This window comes from Diceros bicornis, chromosome 10 (assembly GCF_020826845.1).
Source record: "Diceros bicornis minor isolate mBicDic1 chromosome 10, mDicBic1.mat.cur, whole genome shotgun sequence".
Lineage (NCBI taxonomy): Eukaryota > Metazoa > Chordata > Mammalia > Perissodactyla > Rhinocerotidae > Diceros > Diceros bicornis.
In genome coordinates, this window is record NC_080749.1 from 48256919 (window position 1) to 48279154 (window position 22236).

The 22236-nt window shown below is 35.4% G+C and overlaps 1 protein-coding gene across 5 annotated transcripts in view; it reads right to left on the reverse strand.

Moving 5' to 3' along the window:
• SCN9A (sodium voltage-gated channel alpha subunit 9) overlaps positions 1 to 22236 on the reverse strand; it is a 155862-nt gene that overhangs the window by 37672 nt on the left and 95954 nt on the right. For all 5 annotated transcript variants that reach the window (XM_058549173.1, XM_058549170.1, XM_058549171.1 and 2 more), the window contains 3 exons: positions 22006 to 22179; positions 20882 to 21238; positions 16178 to 16648 (listed from right to left, as the gene is read on the reverse strand). In XM_058549173.1, the coding sequence (XP_058405156.1) occupies positions 16178 to 16648; positions 20882 to 21238; positions 22006 to 22179 (1002 nt within the window). The remainder of the gene's footprint in view (positions 1 to 16177; positions 16649 to 20881; positions 21239 to 22005; positions 22180 to 22236) is intronic.

Here is a 22236-nt window from a genome sequence, read left to right on the forward strand (position 1 = left end):
AAAAATTAAGATGATTTGGTACCTTGTCATTGAAACCTTTTTTTTCCCTTTTATAGAATTTTGTTGTCAATTAAATTCAGAGTTTGGCCCAGATTTTATATCATAAATGAGAGTTATTCAAAATTATTCCTTACTAGAACAGAAATTATCAAAATATTTAATATAACTATAACGTATCACAAGCCAAATTACTGTGACTTTTTAGAAATTCAATATTTAGAATGTTTTTAGGAATTCAATGTTTTCCTAAGAATGCATTAAATATTCACACAGTAGCTATTTCAGTACTGTATATAATATTAATATTTATCTGCATATCTTAGCAATATAGACAACTTAGTTCTAAACTATTCAGCTTTTACTTATTTATTTATTTATTTATTTATTTTTTGTGAGGAAGATCAGCCCTGAGCTAACATCCATGCCAATTCTCCTCTTTTTTTTTTTTTTTTTTGCTGAGGAAGACTGGCCCTGGGCTAACATCAGTGCCCATCTTCCTCCACTTTATATGGGACACCTCCACAGCATGGCCTGACAAGTGGTGCATTGGTGCGCGCCCGGGATCCGAACCTGGGCCGCCGGCAGCAGAGCACGTGCACTTAACCGCTACGCCACCGGGCTGGCCCCCTAAACCATTCAGCTCTTAAATTCAATACTTATTAGAGCAGAAATTTGTTTAACAGGGTCCAAAAATGATGCCTTTAAATAGAAAGGCTAATATCTATAATAAAAGTTTTCTCCTGAAGGGAAATTTATTTAGTTCTCATAGCAGGCATTGCTAGATTTAACTATTGAATCTTCTTTTATTCTTGTTTAGCGTACAGAGAAGATCATTTCAATCATTTGTATCATTTTATATAATTAATTATATGATTATTTTTATTTTTACAAACTCAATTGTTAATTTCCTTTTTTTAATTTTGGAAATGGAAGAATGATTATATTATACTAAGAGCAGTGAAATAAATATTTACTTTAGTATGAAAAATTTCCCTTTTGCTACTAAAAATAGGCCATTTTGTAATTTTCTTGTGGATTTTATTTTTAATAAAAAGTAAAAGATACTTTTGTATATTACTTCTTTGCTTGTCAACAAAGATAATCTTTTGTCTTGGGCAGTCTACATATAAATAAAAATAAAAATGTATAAATATAGGATCATAGATGAAGACTCACTAGTATTAGGAATAGGAAGTTTGCCATAGTTAGCATTCTTGCCTTTTTATTGAATAGTATGATATTGACTGTAGGAACTTTCTAAAATTTTGTCTTTCTTTACTTTAAATAAAATCTATATACTCGATTCAACAATTTTAAACATATAATAGTATATAGTGAAAAACAACAGTTTCCTCTCTCTCCCTGATTCTATTTTTTTGAGGTAACTACAATACAGCATATATAATCTTGGTATATCTTTCCATATTCTTCAATGTGCATCCATAAAACAACTGAAGTAGTTTTGAAACATTCCTAATGTTGCTTATAAATTTATGTAGCTATTGAAGAAGCCCCTTTCAATTATTAAAAATATGGTCAAATTAAAAGCTTTATTATTTTTCACGGTTCTCCTTTTGATTGCCTTAAAGGTGTGTTTTCTACAACTTTGTAGGTGAGCAGGGACTCTTTTAAATATTGGCATTGTATTAGAAATTGCCCTAAGCTGGTCACTTACAGATTTATTACCGACATTTCCTAAGATAGGTATTCACATTGTAAGGCTATTTCTTTCTAATATGGATGGTGGTTAATGTTAGTTGGTAATTTCTTGTTTCAAGAACTATGAAATAGGATTGTCTAATAAATTGATAATCTGGCAATCAAAGGCAGAAAATCATCAAACATATAGCAGCACTGTAGAAAACCCAGAACTCAACAGAAACCTTATTCAAAGAGGATGGTTGGTGTTGAAAATATCTCAAAGATATTACATTTAAAGTTCATACTATAAGTCTGTTTGCTTCACACAACAAAAGAAAGATATTCTTTCAGGAACAGAGCCTAGAATAGTTATTTTACCTGAGCATGGAAACAAAGACACAGGACAACAAGAAGACTGAGAGAAGTAAATCAAAAGGAAGGGATGGGCATTAAGTGAGAACAAAAATTATGGAAGCCATTAGTGATAAGCTAAGCTCCATTGTATGTCAATAAGCGAGAAAGACATTTTTAAATTAGATTCAGATCAATATCACCCATCTTTTAATTTTACGGCCTAATTTTACAATTGATATCTATAATGAGGGTTGTGAATATTACGGAGTAAACGGTAAAGTTTGGAATAAAAGATCAAAGAACCTTTAGAGAGGAATTCCACAGATACTTACTATTCTTTGTGTGAGTAAAAGTCCAATATTTTCCAAGTTTACCATTCTATTATGGCATAACTTGAATTTTAAATATTCTTTTCTGGTCTAGGACCAAAATATGCTTTCCCCTTCCTTGCAATTGCTAGGGCCACTTTTGCCTTCTTGAGAGATGCAAACATTATCTTCTTATAGCTTTTTTAAAATTGGAGATCACCTACAATATTAACATTTGTGTTTTTCATCTTGAAAGTAGCTGAGTTTCTTTACATGATTTAACTTTCTGGGCACCTCAAGGTCCCTCCAATCCTTTTCTGGTCTCTCTGAAATTCTGGTCTCTCTCAGGATTCTTTTTAAAAGGAGATGCCCCAAGTTAAAAAGTACTCCAGCTATCCTTCATCGATGGAAAATTCAAAAGTGTTTTCCTGGTATCCAAATTTTCATTTTACTTCCACTTAATTTGGCAGAAAATTGTCAGTTTATTTAGTAGTTGCAATAAACTCTTGGCTCTCATTATAATTATGGAGATCTAAAACTCCAGCATTTTTTCAAATAAAGGGCAAGAAAACGGTTTTTCCTTTCCTAGTGTTCTTTGTTTATTGCTACTGGAGAAACTGTGCAGGCTTTTTGGGAACAGCTGCTCATTCAGCAGGAAATCTACTTAACAGTTCCATCACAGGGTCAACACGGTATATAGAATTAGATTTGGAGAAATAATGAGGTCAAATCTCAGTCACCACCAGAGAAATTCAAAACAAAGCCAATGATCTCATTGACACTTCTTAGTTTTCCCAGAATCTTCTACCTAGGACACTTTCTGTCCAATAACACGATAACTTATGTAACTAAAAGATAAGATCTTAAATATAAAAAATGTGAAAATTAATAAAGGAAAACCTCATCTAAAATGGGGGGCCAGAAGGAGGAGCCCTCACGCACTACCACTCCACATCGATTATAGGAAGGATTGTCAATTATAGACTTCAACAAGAAGAGATGTACATTGCATCCCCCATAAGAATCAACTATCCCAGCAACTTGGCCAATGAGAAACCATCACCACCCTCAGCTCTCACTTTCCATCAATGGACTTTGTTCAAAACAATCCCTCCCAACTTCCTCCTTTTTCTCTATAAAATAACGATCCTCTCCTTTGCTTGCTGGACTTGTCTACGGCTTTTACTATAGCTGGTTTCTCCTGAATTGCAATTCCTTTGCTATACCTGAATAAACCCACTTTGCTGGTTAAATAACTGGTTGTTTTATTTTTAGGTCGACAAAACAAACAAAGCTTGGCCATATTAGAAGGTTGGACTGGCTATAGATTTCTCAGCCAGATCCTACAGTATTATGTTGGAACTTCTTTCTAACGAAAAGGCAAGTGGCATTCACCAATAAGGTCTTGCAATATAAAGTGACCAATGGTTTTTAAGGGCTTTATGCACTAACATAGAACTGCTATTTGCAGAGAACAGATATTTAAGTAGCTGGAATATAGTGGGTCAAATCAGAAAGAATATATTAAAAACTTTAGAAACAAACATTTAAACAGTTCTACTACTGAGGTCCACTAGACTATTGCAACAAATGGATAAATAAAGATTAGAACTTAGGCAAACATGATGGCAAAATGTAAGGTAAAGTGTAGACTCTAGGACTGAAGCTCAGCCCCGGTGGTCTAGTGGTTAAGATTTGGCACTCTCATCACTGTGGCCTGGGTTCCTTTCCCAGTTAGAGAACCACTCCACCCACTATTGGTTGTCATATTGTGGCGGCTGCCTGCTGCTGTGATGCTGAAACCTACGCCACCAATATTTCAAATACCAGCAGGGTCACCTATGGTGGACAGGTTTCAGCGGAGCTTCCAGACTAGACAGACTAGAAAGATGGACCTGGCCATCCGCCTTCTAAAAAATTGCCCATGAAAACCTCGTGAATAGGGGCAGAGCATTGTCCGACATAGCCCCAGAAGGTGAGAGGATGGCGCCAAAAGACCGAGCAGGGTTCCACTCCGCTGTACACAGGGTCGCTAGGAGCTGGAATGGACTCAATGGCACTAACAACAACAACAACAACAAACAATTTTTAAAAAAATCAGAATGACAAACAAAAAATAAACTACCTGTACATTTGAATGATTAATGTTATCCCCTAAAAGTACCCATAACGAGGAAGGACAAGGAAAGACAAATTCCAACGAATGCAACAATTACCCGTTTTTTCAACCATGGATTTCTAATATTGCAAGTAAAATGTAAAATAAAAATTGGCACAGAGAAAATATATCTTTCCTAACCTTTATGTAGGCAGCTTCTGCCAAAGTATCATATTTCAAGTCATTCTTCACAGCTGGAATATCCAGAGTTTTTGTTTATCATGAGAATGACCATTCCTTAACACGCACTTCATGTTTTCTCACAGTATTTTAGTAAAAAAACAGTAATAATTTAGGAATTAAACACACATACACAAACACACACATATATTTCTGGAAACAGTGTTCTTAAAAATTGTATGTTTTACCTACATGTATGTAGATGCTATTGTATATGTGAGTGTGGGCATCTTTATTTAGGTGCTGAGGTGGAAATTTACCACATTCTGGAATAAAATTGTTTTCTAAGAAAATATTGCCTCTAAATCACTATTAATTTGAAATAGAAAAATATGTCTTTTACATAGGAGCACCTTTAATATTAACTTCGCGTAAACTGGAACAACAATATTTTTTTTTTAATTTGAAACTGCTAGCATTATTATCCCTAGAGTGTGTCAATTTCTGGATAAAGTTTTGCTTTTATCATGGCACAATGGAAAAAAATAATACAAACATCCCAACAATAACAGAGAATTCAAAATATGAACTGGATTATTAAAAAAAGGCAAGATTCTTATTAACATGGATTTTTTTCCCCCAAAGAACTATCAGAGTTCACTCATTCAACAAGCTACATTAAAATTAAAACAAAATATTATATCTGAGTAGTATATTTTCTTTTATACTTGTTAGAAATATTAGATAAGGCAATCCATATTAATCTGTTTCTAATTTTAGAGAAAGTGTTTTATATTTTATTGACAGATTTAATGTTCATTTCATAATATGTTCCATTTAAACCTCTTATCTTCTTGAGGCTACTCTGCATATCTCCTTATGAGATATATACATAATCAGAAACTTATACTCAGTGTGTAATATTGCTTCTGGAATCAAATTAAGCATTTCAATGACTTATAACTCATTCATTCATAGACAGGGCCTAGCAAATTATTAATTGATGCATTTTATATATGATAAAATTAAAATGAAATGTTAATTACTGAATTGATTAAAGAAATGAAGCCCTAATTATCACTGTGCTTAAAATCATTTCAAAATGTACTCAATGTTTGCCCTAGAAGCTGAGTATTTTGGTTCCGTCCCCAACTTCCTAGATGTATGCTCAGAAAGCAGCTCATGTGTGTGAGTCTCAGTTTCCTTGTTGGTAAATACAGAACTAGTGCTAGAATGGTGCTTTCCTGTTCTGAGATTCTATGTTTATGCCTAAAATATTTCTCTCAAAAAATTATTTCTTAATAGAGTTTTAATTAACTGAATTTAAATGTAACAATTTTTTCTAGCTTTACTGAGATATAATTGACATATAACATTGTGTAAGGTGAAGATGTACAATGTGATGATCTGATCCATGTATCTATTGCGAAATGTTTACTACAATAAGGTTAGTTAGCACATCCTTCACCTCACATAATTGCCATTTCGTTGTTGTTGTTATGGTGAGAACATTAAAGCTCTACTCTTATAGCAATAAATGCGACAATGCGATATACATCTATGCATATATAGTTTAAACTAGGGAGAGAAGTTGATAAAGGTTTTCAAATTAAATGTTACTTCAAAGGTTTCTGTTACATTCTATATCTTACTTTTATAATCCATCCAATAAAAATCTATAGATAATGCACTTGAATCACCAAAGGACATGAGAGATATATCAAAGAAGTCATCAAGAGAATAACAAAAAATGATGGAATTGCCCCAGTGACATGCTGTGATGTCAATTCATCTATGGAACAATTGTATATGTTTCTACTTTCTTGCAATGAATCAGGCAGAAAGATTTTGTAGCTGAACAGCATGCATGACACTGAAAAAAAATATCATATATGTATGATTTTTTTTTTAGGTAACCTGTGTAAAAGTGGTCACATATGTCTCTGCCTGGTTAAAAGCACAGAGCTGCATCCTTGATTGATCCAGTTTGTTTTTACCCCTGTGAGAAGTAAGAAGGTGAGGTACTGAAGCTTAGAAATGCAGCATGATGGAACAGTTTAGTCAACTGATTTCAAATGTTTAAGTCACATACCTGTAAGTAGAAATTAGTTATATGTTTGACGATACAGGCTCTATGCTCAATACAAAGCAATATTTTGAAACACAGCAATAAGATTAAATATCATTCAACATAGATATAAAAATAACGAACTAAAAAGTTATACAATTCTGTTATTTAGGAGATGAATTTAAGTACTATAATGTGCTAAGGCAATCTTTGCATTCTCTTTGCTCTTCATAATAAACATTTTAAAATAAGTGATTATCGATATGGCAGTGGAATGAGAGCAAGAATGTGCAGTTTTTAAAAGCATATTCTAAAATTAGCATTTCTTAATTTACTTTTAATTATCATATTTAATTTTGACATTTTAAACAGCATTACAGGAAACAGATGCTTTCAAATTTATCAAAATATAAAGATTAAAAAACATTGATTTAAATATATCTGACCAAAATTTCATTGTTTTTAGACATATGAACAAATCCAATAAAGACGAAAGATTTTTCAAATAGTTTGGAACCAACCTGCAAAAAAGAAATTGTCTAACTAAAATTCTGTAGGAGTGTTTTGTTTTATTTATTTTTGCAAGAACCTAGGCATAAAAGATAGGATCAGTATCCCCAAAAGGTACAATTGTAACTAATTCCTAAATCTTGCCAAGTCAAATGCATTTCTAGAAAAGATTATTCTCTTTTCTAAAATGCAATAAGGAGAAGCAATCTAAACTGCCTCTCTGGGGAAAAAAATTATGAAAAATCTAAAGAGAGACAGGCCTGATAACAAACCACCATAGAGGAAAAGGACATAAAATATTTAACCTTGATGACTGCAAATATTTAAACAACACTTTTCAAATCAATAAAAATTTGCATTTAATAACAAGTAAGCACATTTAAGTTTCTCCAAAGATGATGGCTTTCAAAATCGAATACTGACTAGATGAACGGGTGGATGGATAAACGAATGAGTGAATCAGGTGAACAATACGAATGTTTGTTTCTCTGCCTGGGATTTCCTTCTCCATCATATTCACCCAATGAAACGATCTCCATCCTTTAGGGTCTGGCTCAAGTGCCACCTCCTTTCAAGTGCCTTCAATCTGACATAGTCCCTTACGCAATGCATCCTCAATGGACTGGTTTATTATTCTGCTATGGAATGTGCTTTGTTCTGCTCTATGTTATGTTATTGAGGTGGACTATAACCTAATAAATCAGCATTAAGGAGAATTAGAAGACTCATTAGAAGTGAATCAGCAAATGCACAATACCATTTCAATAGAAAATTTGATCCTGAATTGCAACGTTACAGGGATATAATAGAAAATATTTATATTCTTACCCACTCTCTTGCCTTTCTACGATATGTGTATGGTGGATAAAGCTTGGAGCCCAAATTTTAAAAGATGCCCAGAAACATCAATGACTGACCATTAAGATTTTCTTAATCTTTTAGTATCTTAGTCACCAGTGAATATAGATTAATAATATCCACTTGCCCAGGTTGTTGTAAGGAGGAAAGTTATATAGTGCAGATGAAAGTGGCTAATGCATACAGTTTTTCCTTAGTCTCTTTGGTGCTTTCTTCTTTTGTGTCCACCTCTCAAGTGTTGAGTTGATCCTTGTCCTCTTACTTTCTATGGTCCCTGTAGCACAGTGGATGCTGTGGTGCATTGCCCAGATTCCCCCTTCAGGCAAGCCACTCATTCCTCCAGCTGCCAGGAGTGTTGGCTGCTGAAGACTCAGCGGAGTCCCTCTCTGGAAATTGTAATGCAGAAGAAAGCTGCCTCACCCAAGGTTACACCCCCTCCCCTCCCCTGGAAGAGTGGAGGGATAGCCTGCATCCAATGACTGACTGCTTTGGGGTACAAAGGCCTGAGCCCCTTGCTTCAGTTTGGGACCACTCCAAAGGGTCAGCCCAGCACCAAAGATGCCTGTAGAATTAGTTTAGGCCTTTGCTGCAACTATGGAGCATTTCAACTTCTCCCTCTGCCCAATCATCCTTCGTCCCTCACTTTGCACAGGTGTTAGGTGTTATTCCTAATAGCAGTACCCAGTAAATCTCCTACACACACATTTCTCTCTCCGAGTTGGTTTTCCAGGGAACCCGACCTCAGACTGACCCCCTGTATAACCCCATGGTTAACACAAATGAACATAAAATTCCAACCTGTCTACAACTCTGACTTCTCTTCTTAAGACCTACGTTTCCAAATACCTACTGTTCAGCATCACTTAGCTATCCTGCAAATAGCTGACAATTAAAATGTCCCCAAATTAAACTCTATCTCTCTCCTAAATTTTCTCCTCCCCCTGTATATTCTTTTTTTTTTTTTTTGTGAGGAAGATTAGCCCTGAGCTAACATCCGATGCCCATCTTCCTCTACTTTATATGGGACGCCGCCACAGCATGGCTTGACAAGCAGTACGTTGGTGTGCGCCCAGGATCCGAACCTGCGAACCCCAGGCCACTGAAGCGGAGCGCGAGAACATAAAACTGCTACGCCACAGGGTTGGCGCCACCCCCACCCAGCCCCATATATTCTTAATAGCATCAATATCTATTCAGTCTTCTAAGCTAAACCTTTTGTTATGAGTCAATTTGTGTCTTCCAAAAGGATATGTTGAAGTCCTAACCCCTAGTACCCTTGAATATGACCATATTTGGAAATAGGGTCTTTGCAGATGTAGTCAAGTTAAGACGAAGTCATTAGGGTGCGCTCTAATCCTATATAATTAGTGTCCTTAAGAAGAAGAGAAGACAGACACATAAGGAGAACACCATGTGACGACAGAAGCAGAGATTGCAGTGAAGCAGCTGCAAGACGTGGAAGGCTCAGAAATAATAACCACCGCCAGAAGCTAGGAAAAAGCAAAGGAGGATCCTCCCCAGAGCCTTCAGAAAGAGCGTGTCCCTGCCTGTATCTCCACTTCAGACTTCTAGCCTCTAGAACGGTCAGAGAACAAATTTCTGTTGTATAAAGCCACCAAGTTGGTGATACTTTGTTATGGCGGCCACAGGAAACTAATATACCCTTTGAAACAGCTGACAACTCATAGATCCAGACCTTATATTGTAACTTGCTGGTGTCTTAGAGTTTATCCCCACCTGTCACCATCACTCCCTTACTTTGAGCCCTCATCGACTGTCCTGTGGATAATTACAATAGCTTCCTAGCATCTCACCTTTCTCCCTGCTGGGTTTTATTACACTCCCAATGAAATTTTCTTTAAAAGTACAAGTTTGCTAACAACAAAGTATAACAAAACAAGACGTTCAAGTTTCCTTCTTTTGTTAAAAAAAAAAAAACTTATTTCAATCTCTTGTCATGGTACATCAAGCCATTCACTATCTGGCTCCAATCTACCTCCATAACCTAGTACTTTCCACCAGGCCATCCTCACTTGTATTTAATGGGCCTCTTGCATCTGGATGCTTTCACATGTGCTGGCTCTTTACCTGTACCTGAAATCTCGCTCTCTCTCCTGATCAGCCTGATGAATTCTTTTTTTACCATAAAACTCACTTCAAGTGCCATCTCCTCTGTGAATTATCCCAATTTATTTTCAAGATTACTTACACTATCCCTATCCTGCCTCAATATTTCATCTAAACCTCTGTTTTAATTATTTTTTATACATTTAATTATAATTTCTGGTTTCTATATGTGTTTCTTCTCAGCAAGAAGCTTGTTTTACTCTTTATCTCTTAAGACAGTGCCAGAGATAAGACATTCAGCCTACATTTACTAAAGAAGGGAGCACACTGATGATGTGTCTTTCTAGTATCTAGCGGGCATATTAACAAGCAGTTGCTCAGTAAATTTGAGATGAAAAAATGAATAGGGATGGGTTATAGAAAATATACTCGGATGTATTCCTTTGCAATTTTTTCTCCCACAATGATCAAAGTGAATGAGGGCTTTATATGGACCCTGCTTCCTTAAGGAACGTGAAGTTTTGTGTAAATGTGTTCGCAGTGTTTTAAATGACAATCTCTTGAAGGTGGGAAGTTTGATTATGTAAAATTTGAAGGTTTCATGGATTTCCTTTCTCCAAGGACCTCAGCTAGCTCCATCCCAACTTTGATACAATGTTTCAAAACACGAAAGAATTATTAAATAAATCTAAGTATCTGCATTTGGCTGCAGAAGGAATGAATGGAGGATCTTTCTGTGAGGAAATTTTTACACAGGATATTTTCCTCTCTGCTAAGTACACAAGATGAGCAAATTCATTTAAGCCAAGCTTGATAAATAGTTATATTTGTCTAAAGAGCAGTAAAGAAGATTTGGGGTGTTAGATTCACAGCAAGTATAGGAGCTTTTCTGAAAGCTGTAAGGGTTTATGCTACTTTAAAATCATATGAAGCTGTTGTGTTTTTAAATATTTGGAGAAATAAACTGGATGAATTTAATGTTTTTCTATGAAAATTACATACACTTCCAAAATGAATGTTACAATTCTTGCTCTATCTTCTCATCTTTAAAGCAGAGAAGGAAGTAATCTGTAATAACTAAAAGCAAAGGGCATGTCTTTTTAACCCTCTAAGAAAGAGCTCTCCATTTAAAAAAATTAATTATTAATTTAGTTTTCTAGAGCTTTCAATTTTGAAACTTGGCATGACTAAAAAAAAAATCTACACTTCTTAAGAATTTAGTTAAGCCAGATGCCAATCACATTAAATTATGGCAGCTGGTTGAAATAACTTTTTTCCCCTAAGCATCTGTTAGCACAGTGACTGAAGCACAGTAGATCTCAATAAATATTTATTGAATGAATGGGTGCATTTCATGCTTCGTTTGAGGCTCATAATAATAAAGGGCTTCGTTGCTAATGGTAAAAATCTGTGCAGTGTGTTGCTAATATTTGCTGCATGCTTAGAGAGCCGCATTGAGCTCCAGGAGGTAGCTGATTATGAAAGGGGCCATCAGTTCTGTGTCTGTGTTCTGAGAAGCAGTGACAGGAGTCTTATTCTCATGGGTCCACTTGAGATGACAGTATGTCTTTCTCAGCTCTGACACAGACTCTATCTTCAGAGAAATGCTGATGTTCTATTGCTAATTATTTTCTCAGAACTGTTTCAGATATTTTACTCTACACTTTATTTGAATTCATCTCTGGTCATTTTCTGGTAAGGTGTTTATTATACAATATTTTGACTTCATTCTGGAGTGTATATATAATATACATACATATATATACTATATATATATATATATATGTTGCAAATCTTCCTCTTCTTTTTGCTTGAGGAAGATTCCCCCTGAGCTAACATCCATGCCAATCTTTCTCTATTCTGTATGTGGGTCGCCGCCACAGCATGGCTGACGAGTGGTGTAGGATCTGAACCCACGAACTTGGGCTGCTGAAGTGGAGCATGCAAACGTAACCACCAGGCCAAGGGACCGGCCCTCTGGAGTATATATTTAACTGTCTATCAAGACAAGGAAACCTACCTATCTGAGAGGTGCTACTGGAAGAGGACGAAAAAGTCCCCATAAAATATGAGAAAGTAGGATGTTAGGCTATAAAAGAGAGGGTTTTTTGCGGGGGGATGGGGAGGAGGAAAGAGGGAGAGGCGTCATAGGTCAAAGATGTTCTTTCCCCTATTCAAAATGCAGATTCTTAAACAGACAAAAAGGAGAAATATCCCCAGCCCCTGAATAAAGAAAATAATATCTCAGAAACCTGGATCAAAACAAGCCAGGGATGAATTTAGGTTCATTTCCAATGCTAACTCATTCTATCACAGTGGCCACTGGGAACACTACCAATGAGGATTCTGAGGTTGCATTCAGACTTAGGTGGAGAGAGTTCAAACCATATGGCCCAGAACAGGCATTTGTAACAAGCTCCCTGAGTGTGTCTTTACACACTAAAATTGTGAACCACTGATCTACATCATGCTGCCTCTCTTGAATTTAACCTGTAGCAAATAGCTACTTACAGTATGTACGTGACTACTCAATTCCATACCCATAATAATTGGGCACTTACTTTCCAATAGGCACTTGTCTAATTATTTACCTAAATCATTTAATTTTCATTACAATTCTATTTTGTATATAAGGAAACTGGAAAAAAAAAGTTTTTGTAAATTGCTCAAGATCATAAAGTTGGTAAATATCAAAGCTAGGATTTAAGGCAAGTATTCTATCTCCAGAGGCTGCGTTCTTAACCATACCCTAAGGTAGTGCTTAAGACTTAAATAACCTAAATGTATTGAACTGAGGGTTACTTTCTGTTGGGTAATCAAGATTTGCCTCTTTGACCAAGGTTCGTCGAGAACATGGTAATCACTATTTTAAAGATATCTTGGGCATGAAAAAATAAGAAGGTTACAAAGGAGGGAATAAGCAGCTAGAAAATCTGGGAACTTGTATGGGAGCTGAAGATTAGGCGAATTAGAGCAGGGAGGTTAGCATGGAAGGGTCATAGAAACACTTTAGATAAATAAAATCTACATTTTTTTAGTGGTGCAATTGAAAAACAAAACCAAAAACAAGTCATACCTAGGAACACTTAAATCTCAAGCAGCTGGAAAAAAAGACTCTAGACACAGAGTTGGTGACCACTTAATATTATCTCTAAGTTATCTAACAAATTTCCTACAGATCTTGAACTTCCATCACTTCCCAAGTCTAGTAGATAGCCAAGTAGGTTTGAATGTACCCAAGATGACACTCTTTGAGATAAGTCATGGAAAATTTCTTACGGAGACGGGCAAATTTTCCAAGTCCATAATTTAAAATCTGAACTTTAAGATGATAATAATGCTGATGAATTCAATAATAAACACAATAGCTAATATTTTGGGGGCTTACCAACTCAGAGACTGTGCTAAATCATTTAAAGAGATTACTTTATGTATTCTTTGTTATAACCTATGAGGTAGCCCCGAGTTCCTGTATATTATACCTTGTAAACCACAGATATGAAATAGAACAAGTGTACATTTTTTTCTCATGTAGCTATGACTATAATGTCATGGAAAAAAACCTGATTATATTCAAGACTGTTAGAATGTTACCATCAAATGGTCTTTAGATAACACGGTTTAAGGGCACTAAATTTCATGCATTTTAGGAAGAATTCATGGGATAGGTGGCAGAATAATTTTATGGATGGTTAAAACAGACTATTTCAGTAACCAAATAGTCTACAAACTAAATCAATAATTATAAAAGACAGCTGGCCACTATGATATAACACAAACCTCCTCTGCATGCCACAGAGTATGTAAACTCTTCAGAAGCATGGCTCAGATCCCAGGGGAGACAAATTGGATATCATCCCCAGTGTGAATGTGTGTTTAATCCCTGAAATGGACAAAGACATGAGAAGGGAGGTAGAAGTAGGACTGACCTGTGAATCACAAGACTAGGAATCTTGTCATGGCTCTGCTTTGAACTAGATTTTTTTTGTGTGTGTGAGGAAGATTATTCCTGAGCTAACATCTGTCACCAATCCTCCTCTTTTTGCTGAGGAAGACTGGCCCTGGGCTAACATCCATGCCCATCTTCCTCCACTTTATATGGGACACTGCCACAGCATGGCCTGACAAGTGGTGCATGGGTGCACACCTGGGATCCGAACCCTGGGCCGCCACAGCGGAGCACGGGCACTTAACCGCTATGCCACCGGGCAGGCCCCTACAACTAGATTTCTAACTGTGGATAAAGTCACTTCCTCTTACTGAGCTGGCTTTCTCAGTTAGAAAATGAGGTGTTAAATGGGCAGATTTATAAGATTCCTTTTAAAATGTTATAATTGAACATACTCAAAATAAGACTGTTGCTAGCAACTAAAGAGATCCATGTGATGTTAGCCACAGGCTTTGAGAAAAGGAAAAATGACCAGATAAGAAATGATCCCTCCCAAATATTAAGACAAGCAGTGTTTGGTAAACTGTGCCAAGCTACCAAAGGGCCATAATACCTAGAATCCCAAGCTTATTCAAAAAGTTTGCCAGCAATTGGGGTTTTACAACTCCAATCTTCGTTAGCCGAAAAATGGGAAATTGAATTAGTTTCCCTTTCCACGTGAGACTAGACCCAGATTACTGCTCTTGAAAAGGGGTATGTGGAATCTAATTTTCTACCTTCAAGCCAAAGCAACTACAACTTTTGAATTTTGGAGATATTACTTCTTCCACGTAAAAGTTAAAAAAAAAATACTTAATTTCTTACATATCATCTTGGAAAGAATTTCTTTGGCTACTTAGAAATATATATTCATAATCTATTTGATCATCTATTCACTCAATAAGTAAGTATTGAGCATTTACTAAGCACCTAGTACTGATCATACAGTCAGTACACACACACACACACACACACACACACATCTGTGTATCTTGATTCCAAAATCCACTATAAATTCACGGAGGGCAAATATTAATATAGAGTTAAGCAGATAGAAGGTGTTTGGTAAATACCTGTCAAATACTTTCAAATGTGACCTAAAGAATGGAAAAATACATTAAAATATCTTGAAACTTTAAAGAGATGCCATAAAAATGATTTGTCATTTAACTGACTTATGGTTATTATATTCCATGTTAATAAAAATATAGTTCAATACACACTTTAAATATATGCAACCAGGTGTGGGGAAGGAGAATACAAAAAACGTTTTAATAAAAGGTTCCTGCTTTCAATGAGTTTACAATACCCTTTGATGCATACAATAAGTTCTCAAAAAAATTAAAATACAAGACTAAATAATAAATCCAGGAAGTGGCATAAAATTGTGTGGGGTTCAAAATGAGGAGAGATCGTTCTGTTTGGAAAGAGATTAGGATAATTTCACACATGAGGAAGCTGAGGGCTATGTCTTTAAGGATGAGTATGGGATTTTGAATGAAGAAGGAAATCCCAAGCAAGTAGTGAGTGTTTGTGGCTCAGAAGGAAGCTGGCTTGGTGCAGGTGCAGGAGCTCCAGGTGAGCACTAGGCAACACAGCTGGTTGAAGCTGGTTGGGGCCATAGCGTGAAGGCTTTATCTACAGTCTGTCATTCAGGAGACTTTGTGGACCAAGGATACTTCAAAGGAGTGACTTGATTAGGATTGAACCTAAATAAAATTAATCAAATAAGTGGACTAGAGTAGATGGAAAATGGAGGCAGAGACACTAGTTGGGACACCACTTGGAATGATGTGGGCAAGAAGTAGTGAGTGCAAAAGCAAAGATGATTAAAAGGAGCGGTGGTTCCAACAAACACTATGGAAGGAGACTGTATATGACTTTACAACTGATAACAAACAGGGGATGAAGGAAAGTAAGACTCAAAGGTACCCGGTGCTTGCAAGTATAGCTAAGAAAGATTAAATCACTTATTAAGAACCAGTAAATAAAACCTTACCAGATGAACCTTCAGGAAGCTTTTGTGTAAACTCACACATAAAAAAACTACCCGTCAGAATGCAATATTAGAAAGAACTTATGACAGCAAAAATCTGAAATTTGGACTCATTTCATGCTAATTAATATGATTAATATGATTCACAATTTGTATAAAACAGTCTTACCCCTTTGCTGTATTCACTCTCTGAATCACTGCTAAGTTCCTCTGTATTCATATTTTCCAAATCAGATTCCCCAGGTGCAATTGGCACTGTCACTGTGAGGCTGGGATTATGAATAAATGATTGACTTCCTTCCATCAAGTATTTGTCCACGCTGCTTCCAAAATCTCCGGTTTTATCTTTGCTCTTGTGGAAACTGTGATCTTTGCTCATTTCAGCAAGTGTGCGGTTAGGGATATAGTTTTCTTTCTTACCATTTAGATCTTCTGCTTGTCTTATCTCTTTAGAAATCTTTGGCTTTTTGGAAAATTCTTTTAGAATAAATTCACGTAAGGTTTGTTTCACGTAATTTATTCCCTTCTTAATTCTGGCTACTGCAATCTGGAGGTTGTTTGCATCAGTATCTTCTTCAATTGCTGTAAGATTGTCTGAGCTAAATGAGCTCAATAATAAAGCCAGAAATAGGTTCAGGACCTATATCAGGGTGGGGATGGGTGTGGAGAAATAGAGAGACAGGAAATAAAAAAGAAAATAAGCAGACTTTTCTGAAATACAGGCCAAAATCCAAACCAGTGATGAAGACCTCTGCACTTCACACATAGATAAGAACATGTGATGAGTCGAGGAAAAGCTAGACTCCTTATCAGTCCCTCCATATCCTAGCTCCTGGGAACTCTGAGAGCAGAGGTCAGCCATATGTGAAACACTAGATGAGGAGAAAAGAGAACGGTCCCTCACCATTAGCGTTATGTCATTTCTATGTTCATTTCTGCAGCAGAATCCCTTGATCACATTTCCTTTTATGCGTGTAAAAAGCCCTCCTAACATTTACCAATAATTAATATTTGTTACCTGTGAGAAACAAGTAGAACAAGAAAATTGTGACTAGTGTCAATTGTGCTAGAGTAGCTTAGGCCAAGATCTGTGTTCACTTTTCCCAGAAGACAAACGTCACTTTTTGCAACAAATGGAACATATACTACATGCAGAGCTCCTGTAATAAAATGTTGTGTCCAAGAATTTTGCCAGCTTGGACCTTAATGAGGTTTTTAGACCATAGAAAAGGACCTGCCCATTGAGCCCAATTCAAATGAGATAATGGCATTATGATTGGATGGCTTCATTTTGGCCCTGGAAGAGATTATAAAAGAGGTCAGGACAACTCCTATCCTTGAAGCAAAATCCTATTTGGGGGCAAAACCATTTCTGCTTTTCCTCCCTGAGGTGGGGGTCCAGGTGAACTCAACAATGTAAAAAAATAATTCTCACAGAGGGCTGAAAATATGTAAATTCTATTTAAACATTATTTTACATAGGAAACAAAAAGGGAATTGAATTATCCTTTCATGTAAGTCTCTTCATGGCCCCAGAACATCTATCTCATATTAAAAGATTCACAACGAGATCTAACTGACGAGAAGGAACTCATCCCTCATTTTGGTCACACCTAAAACGATTTCTCAGTGATGCAAGTAGAAAAGTGCAGGTTAAAGTTGTCTATGTTAATAAGTCCGGTTTAAGAGAAGATTCTGAAGGAGAGGGGAAGGAGAAAGTCATAGAAAACAATTTTGATGAATCACGAAGGAGTTCTGAAATAGTTTATTTTCGTTTGAGTCTTTATTGTCAATGAGAAGATATATTTTACTGTGAAACACGTTTGTATACGTGTGTGTTTTCAGAGGAAAGTTCATGAGAACTCAAAGGCCCGTTTTACTGCTTGAGTCTCCCTAATCAATGCAAGTGTTAACAGACTGTTTTTATTTTTCAAATTTGTAATTAGCTTAATTTTTTTCAATTTTTTGAGATATAATTCACATATAATATTGTTTAAAGTGTACAATATGTTGATTTGATACACTTATATATTGCAGAATGGTTGCCACCTTAGAGTCAGCTAACACCTTCATCACGTCACATAATTACCATTGCTTTTTTGTGGTGAGAACATTTAAGATATACTCTCTTAGCAACTTTCAAGTATATAATACAGCAGTGTTAACTATGCTGTACATTAGATTCCCAGAATTTATTCATCTTATAACTAGAAGTTTGTACCCTTTAACCAACATCTCTCTCTACCCTCCAGCCCCTGGTAACCATCATTCTTGTCTCTGTTTCTGTGAGTTTGGCTTTTTTATATTCCACATATTTCAATAATACGCTTCTGTTGTGTCACTTCTTCATTAAGAATAGGTACTACTGTAACTTTCATTCCAGCAAAAATCATAACAAGACTCTAATATTTTATCATAATCTACTGGCTATCACAAATGAAAATGAAGTCCACTCTGTATCATGTATCTATTATCATGTTAGACAGGGAAAGTAATATTAATAAAATGTATAGTCAATTCAGTCTCATTTTGATTAATGTTCTTTACCAGTTTCCTGTTGTAGACATGAACTTACTAAAAGCTTCTATTTTTCTAAACTATCCTCTAAAACTTATGGTTTTAAACCATTTTAATTAATTGGTAGTAAAATGACCTAAGGAATAAATGAGAGAAATAAAAAACGATTGGTCTGTTTAGCATATAATTCTGATATGCAGAGGACTATATCAGAAACATAATTTTTTGTTTCTTTCTTTCAGATCCTGATTCTACATCATTGGTAATTCCTTAACCAAAAATTGGTTATCAACTTTGTGAATTATACTTCTGTTATCTTTCATTATCACTAGCAAATAATTAATGTCAATATGAGTCAGCCATTACCAATTCTATATGGATTTAACACTTACTAATATATCCCATGTATTTCTAACTATAAATTTATATTGCTTTTCAAAGTAAACCATTACTCTCACACCTGTCTTCATGCTTAAATATGATATATTCTTCAAAGACCCACTTCAAAAGCCCTCCTTGAGTCACCATTTAGAATCTCTGCTTCACTTATAAGCGACAAGAGTATTTCATTTTTATCTCACTACTAGCACTTACCGCTTCATCCTTCTCTGATACTTTTGTGTACCACTTTTCTCTGTCCTAATAGACTGTAAGCACTTTGAAGACAGGGATTATCTCATAGACACATTTTTTTATCACTTCACAATACCTGAATACATTTCTTCTCACAGAGGAGGTACTAAAAAATATTTGAATTAATAATTTGAGAGAACCTCACTTTACATATGCCTGAGTACATACTAAACAGTTACTTTACTTGTGACCACTGGTTTTGGTGTGACATGTTTTGACATCCTATAGCTTATGAAGTGCTACACTTTCATATTTTATGTCAAAAGTTTTGTAAGAAGAAATAAACAAACAAATCCCATTATAGGAGCTTATCAATACAAAAGTTAAACTCCGAAAGAGAACCAAATAGAGATTGTACATTTCATTTCATATTGGAAGGAATTTAATAAGCCTATGTAAAACTAGGAAATTTACTACAAATCGAGGATGAACAAGAATTACAGAATGTTAACTCATGACGCCTATAGTTTTGTGAAGTAAGGGTCTAGAATTTGCACTGCATAATTTACTCTGTGTATGTCTGGCACAGTCACATTTAGTATGTGATTTGATGAATGTAGGTTTCTGTCCTAGGCTCTGAATCACTTTTGACACAAAGGATGCAAGGACAAAAAAAAATTTAGCAACTTCTTTTGAAGACAGTGGGAAGCGAAGGTACTAACCATATGGCTGTTGCCATACCCCACCTCCTGGGATACCTGACGAAGAGTCTGATGCCAAGCTGATCAACTAAACCAAGCCAACATGGCGGCCTTGAAAATTGATGTGAATGGCTCGTGGAAGAGCGCCTTGTTCCAATTTTCTCCTGCTTGTAAGCTTGAAAGTTTTCACCAACACGTAGGTATAAGGAAGAAAGAAAGAAACAGAGAAGGAGGACAAGCCAAGAAAACACTAATGGGGAAACAAGAAGATGACTTGTAAAAGAAATGCTGTACAGCAGTGGTTGGCAAACTATTTCTGTAAACAGACAGATAATAAATATTTTAGGCTTTGTAGGACATAGAGTCTCTATGGCAACTACTCAACTCTGCTGTTGTAGAGTAAAACAGCCATAGACAATATGGAAACGAATGAGCATGTTTGCGTTTCAATAAAATTGTGCTTATGGAAACTGAAATTTGAATTTCATATAATTGCCACGTGTCATGAAATTTATTTTTCTCTTGATTTTCTTAACCATTTAAAAACGTAAAAACCATTCATAGTTTGCAGGGCCATACAAAAACAGGCAGTGTGTTAGATCTGGCCCACGGCTGGAGTTTGCTGATCCCTGCTATAGATGTTAGTCTTCTATGTGACTGTAGTGCGGTGAGACCAGTCCTTTCATTTGCCTTGTTCCATTATAACTTCATTTTTGTTATTGTTACTTTCATCACATTCTATTTATTAGTATAACTTCATATTTAACAGATTTTTAAGAGGCATGAAAACCACAGACAATTCATATGACATCACTATCAAAATAAGAGAATAAAGTAGAAAACTTTCCATTAAAATAAATAGGAGGTTATTGTGAAAAATAAAAATATGGTTATCTGGCAGCGAAATTAAGACAATATTTCATTTTCTTTTCTGTTCCTCCATGTATTAAAATGATCCATAATTTATTACAATTAATAGTTTTAGATCTAGTTAATCCTAAAATTATAAAGATAACTGATTGTATCATCATATAACAATTTTCTATAGAGAATTTTAAATGTGTGAACATCTGATTACATACCACTAGGTTTCCAATCACCATGACCATCATGTAAACAATAAGGCACATGGCTTGACCAGCGACCTCCATACAGTCCCACATGGTCTCTATCCACTCTCCACACAGCACACGGAACACAATCAGGAAGGAGTGAAAGAAGTCACTCATGTGCCAGCGTGGGAGCTCACAGTCTTCACTGATTTTGCAGACACATTCTTTGTAGCTTTTACCAAAGAGCTGCATGCCGACCACGGCAAAGATGAAGACGATGATGGCCAACACCAAGGTGAGGTTACCCAGAGCCCCCACTGAGTTACCAATGATCTTAATCAGCATGTTCAGTGTTGGCCAAGATTTTGCCAACTTGAAAACACGGAGCTAAAAGTAAACACAATGCTTAATATTAATTATTATGAAAAAGTCCTCAATTTTTCCAACTGAGGTTTTTTGCAAAATTTTAAGTTCTAAAATATTGTCATTACTACCTAGCTAAAATAGATTAATTCTATTTTTCATTTTTGTCTATTCTTAATATTCTAATTTTTTTTATACTTACCACAATATAATTATTGCACACATTTTGAAAGAACTGTGTAATTTTAGTTCAGGATTGCCGTGAAGCCTCTTATATGGTATCAGATATTATTTCCTTTAGAATTGATAATTTATCCTTGATTCTATTTTCTGATACTTTTATAATTTTTTTATACTGACATAGGGATAAAGCCCAACATGTTAGAGAAAAATGCATTAAAAAGTCTTTAACATTTTAAATATTTTTGATATCAGACAACAATTGTTTTAAGGACAATGATTTGATTTATTGAATCCACAAAGTAATGAACATATTATAATGGTTGAAATTCTGTAAACTATAAGCTTCTTACTGAGAAATAAATTATCACTCTACTATTATACTAGCACATACAACTGAATATGTCTTCAAGATCCGAAAATTAAAATATTCATGTAGTTTTGAGGTCTTGAAGGGCATTTTTTAATGAATGAACTTTATTTTACTAGATATCAAGACCTAAACTTGTCTTTTGATTCAAACCTCCAAAAATTTTAAATAATAATAATGCAAAACCAAAGAAACACTCCTTTATATATAGAATATAATGGTAAAATTGGTCTATATTTACCAGTCTGAATGACCGCAGAACTGACAATCCTTCCACATCTGCTAGAAAAAGCTCCACTAAACTTAAAGTCACAATAAGGCTGTCAAAAATATTCCATCCTACTTGAAAATACTCATATGGATCCATGGCAATTAGTTTTAAAACCATTTCAGCTGCAAAGATCCCAGTAAAGACCTAGGTGAAAAATACAATGATTTTCTGGTATTATTAGAAGGTATGGAATCAACATAA